We start from the raw sequence: 3,436 nt of genomic DNA on the forward strand, positions 1-3,436 counted from the left end.
AGGGAATTGATACACGGGCGTCGCAAATTGATACACGGGCGTCGCTCTTACACGGGCGTCGCTGTTCTACCTTTTGATTGGTCCAAAAAAATATTGTTAGTGTAGTCAAATTCTGCCAGATGCCCACAAAGTATCCTAGGCCTTTGTTCCTTTGCTCCCTTTACGCTCAGGTTACATTATCAAGCCTCGAAATCTGACTTATAGTATTTACCTACAATGGCTTCTGTAATTGGAGTCAGAGACGTTCCCCAGGGCCAATCTCAAAGTAATACCCCTACTAAGAGACTTCCCCCTCTACGAGAGCGACCATTGATTAATTACGGCCTCCCACCATCATCTGGCCAACTACCATCATCTCCCTCCTCAGAAAGCAGCCGCCCTAGCGTTAGCCAATTCTATGGAGTTGGTGATCCTGAAGGGCAGCGCGACCTCATCACCGAGCTCCCAGCCGGCATACTACAAGACACGCGACCTCTTGCAAACGATTACCCTAGTATGGAGTCTACATTATACCTTACTCGCCATTTCCCTAAGGGAACAACGAAAACCCAGCGGACTACCCTCCCACGACTTTCTCCAGAGCATAACCCCTCACCCCCTAACGAACAGTCCCAGCAACCTTCCCATCCTACAATAGAGCAGTTTAGTAGTGCTCTTCAGCTTATTAGACAGGTTGTTGGGACTAATCAACAGCTAACAACGGCACTACTCCGACAACAAGAATATGTCCGTCAATGGCAACAAACATGGGGTCCCCAAGTCAACCCACCACCCTATTCACCCCCACGGCCATCCTCTACTCGAAGCGAAGCGTCTTTCCGAACTGCAGCCTCCTACCACACTCCAAGCAACCGATCCTCCTCTCCTCCTATAACCCAAATCCTAAACCCACCGATTCCTGGCGATCCAGAGCAAACCTATGATGCCCTCTTCGACCGAGTTAATAACTTTGCAAGAGCCAATGGATTTGGTATTGTAAAGCGGAATAGGCATAAAGCTCGAGGCCGAATCATTCGATACACCTTCCAATGTGATCGGTTTGGCGAGCCTAGGCCTACAGAAGGCGCTGGCATTCGACAGCGTAAGTCTCGTAAATGCGGTTGTAAATGGCAAGTTATTGCCGAGGCTCAAGAGGAGGACAAGTGGCTGTTACGTTATCATCCAGACCCCCAGTACAATCAGCATAATCATAGCCCTAGCCTTGAAGCCTCTGCGCACCCTTCACATCGCAGGCTTACCAAGGTAGTTGAGGATACCATTGAAACTACAAGCCGACGAGTTGGGATTCGGGCTCGCGATGTGCGTGCTGTTGTCCAAGAGCAGTTCCCAGAGTCCTCATTCACCCAGCGAGATATCTACAACGCCAGGGCTCGTATGAACCGAGAGAAACTAGCTGGATACTCGCCAACTGCAGCGTTAATCAAGCTATTTGATGAGCGAGACATCCCATACGTAGTGAAATGGGCAGACGACGAGCCAAACCGCCTTGTTGGCCTTGTCTGGACCTTTCCTTACTGTCTCCAAATGTGGAAGCGATTCCCTGAGGTGATTAGCTTCGACAATACCTACAACACCAATCGCTTTAAGCTCCCTCTCTTCCAGGCTACTGGGCAGACCTGCCTTGGATCTGTCTATAACGCCGCGTTCGGCCTTGTTGATAACGAGAGACTAGAGGGTTTCCGGTTTCTCTCGGCAAGCATCCGCCAACTCATGGACCAACACTCAGTCCGTTACCCCACTGTTATTATTACAGACTACGACAAGCAGATGAAGGCTGCACTGAACGAGCAGTTCCCGGACGTTCAGCAACAACTCTGCATCCACCACATCAACTCTAACGTTATGCTCAGGGCTAAGCAGAAGTGGGTTAAGGACCGCAGCTGTAGCAGTAATAGCAGTGGGTCTGATGACGAGGGATATCAGCTACCAACACAAGCAATAGCTACGCTGAGTGATGAGGATGAGGCCTATATCAACACGCCTATTGATGAGCCCCCCCCTCATACGTATCGTGGGGTCCTTATGATGTGGAAGCTTGTTGTTTTCGCTGAGACTGAGCACACTTTCGAGAAAGCCTGGACTAAGCTCTGTAAAGAGTTTAACGACCAACGCCCAATCCTCCAGTACCTCCACGCAACATACCTACCTTTAAGAGCACAGTGGGCCCGTTGCTTTATCCGAAAATACCAGAACTTTGGTACTCGCGTCACCTCTGGCACTGAGTCAAGCAATAACAACATTAAGGGTTATCTCTTAAATGGTCTTAGTCACCTGTATCGGCTTGTCGACGTCATGCAGGACATGATCAGCGATCAGGAGCTACGCTTTCGCCAGGCCTGTGCAGAGGACGAGGTGCTTACAGGCCGGGAGTATATAGGTACTCGCTTTGAGTACCTAGGCGAACTTCGAACAATGCTTTCCTCAAAGTGTCTTGCGTTAATTAGGATGCAAGGCCGGCTTGCAAAGAAGGCAATGCCTTCTGGCAAGAGGCCATTCCCAGACCCCCTCGGATCCTGTGGTCCAGACTGCACTGTTTCGATTGAGCTGGGTATCCCATGCTGCCATAAGATCTACTCCAAAATGTTAGATTCAGCTACTTTCAGTAAGTGGGAGGTACACCCTCGGTGGCGTCTTCGAGAGACGTCTTCCTCAGATCCATACCGCCGGATCCTTGACCCTAAGATTGCTGCATCCCTCCGCGGCAGGCCAAAGAACATAGTGCAGCCTGTTCCATCACAACTAGCCTTACCTGAAGAAGGCCGGTCAGCCAGTCAAGCCCGCACTACCTATAGCAGCCAAGGCGCCAGTAGTAAGAAGCGAGGCCGCCCACCTGGGAGCAAGAATAAGTCGACGCTAGCTAGGCTTACAGAAGAGACAAGTCAGCCAAGTCAAAGCCAGATATCGAGCTCATCCCAGCGGCAAACAAGGAGCCAGTCTAGCGTTCTTGGTAGGGGGAGGACAACGGGGAATTATGCAAGTGGACGGCCAATGCAGCCTAGTATTCGGAGGAAACGGAGCCAGTGGGAAGTGGTCTGTAGTGACGATGAATCATTGCAACCACGTCGGAAGAGGTAGTTAGGCGGACGTCGCCATAATTTACTCTTTATATATCTTGAGTATATAGCAAGAAGAAGCCTTGCCCATTTGAGATTTATAAAAGCTTGTATTACTAGCTTATTTGAGATTTATAAATCTTAAATGGGCAATGTGGCGGTTCCGAACGAGTACGTGGGTTATAGCAGTATTCTTACTTTTGGAAATCTCAAACTAGAGCTTAGGTGAGAGAGGATGGTAGGAATAGCCATGTTAGTGCAGTCACCCTCACCGCCTTTATGGGGAGGTACTGTTTTTTTGGACCAATCAAAAGGCGGAACAGCGACGCCGGTGTAAGGTGCATGCCTCTGTATCAATTCTGCATGCCTCTCTATCAATTCCC

General features: G+C 49.9%; 1 protein-coding gene across 1 annotated transcript; it reads left to right on the forward strand.

The window, feature by feature from the left end:
- Nucleotides 1–1,524: 1,524 nt before the first annotated feature.
- On the forward strand, nucleotides 1,525–2,543 carry CTAM01_17174 (uncharacterized protein; the record flags this gene model as incomplete). Its single annotated transcript, XM_060533163.1, has 2 exons — nucleotides 1,525–2,369; nucleotides 2,453–2,543. The coding sequence occupies 2 exons, from the start codon at nucleotides 1,525–1,527 to the stop codon at nucleotides 2,541–2,543; spliced, it is 936 nt and encodes a 311-aa protein (XP_060372259.1).
- Nucleotides 2,544–3,436: the final 893 nt, after the last annotated feature.

Source organism: Colletotrichum tamarilloi, assembly GCF_030869305.1.
Source record: "Colletotrichum tamarilloi strain Tom-12 chromosome Unknown Scaffold_387.1, whole genome shotgun sequence".
Lineage (NCBI taxonomy): Eukaryota > Fungi > Ascomycota > Sordariomycetes > Glomerellales > Glomerellaceae > Colletotrichum > Colletotrichum tamarilloi.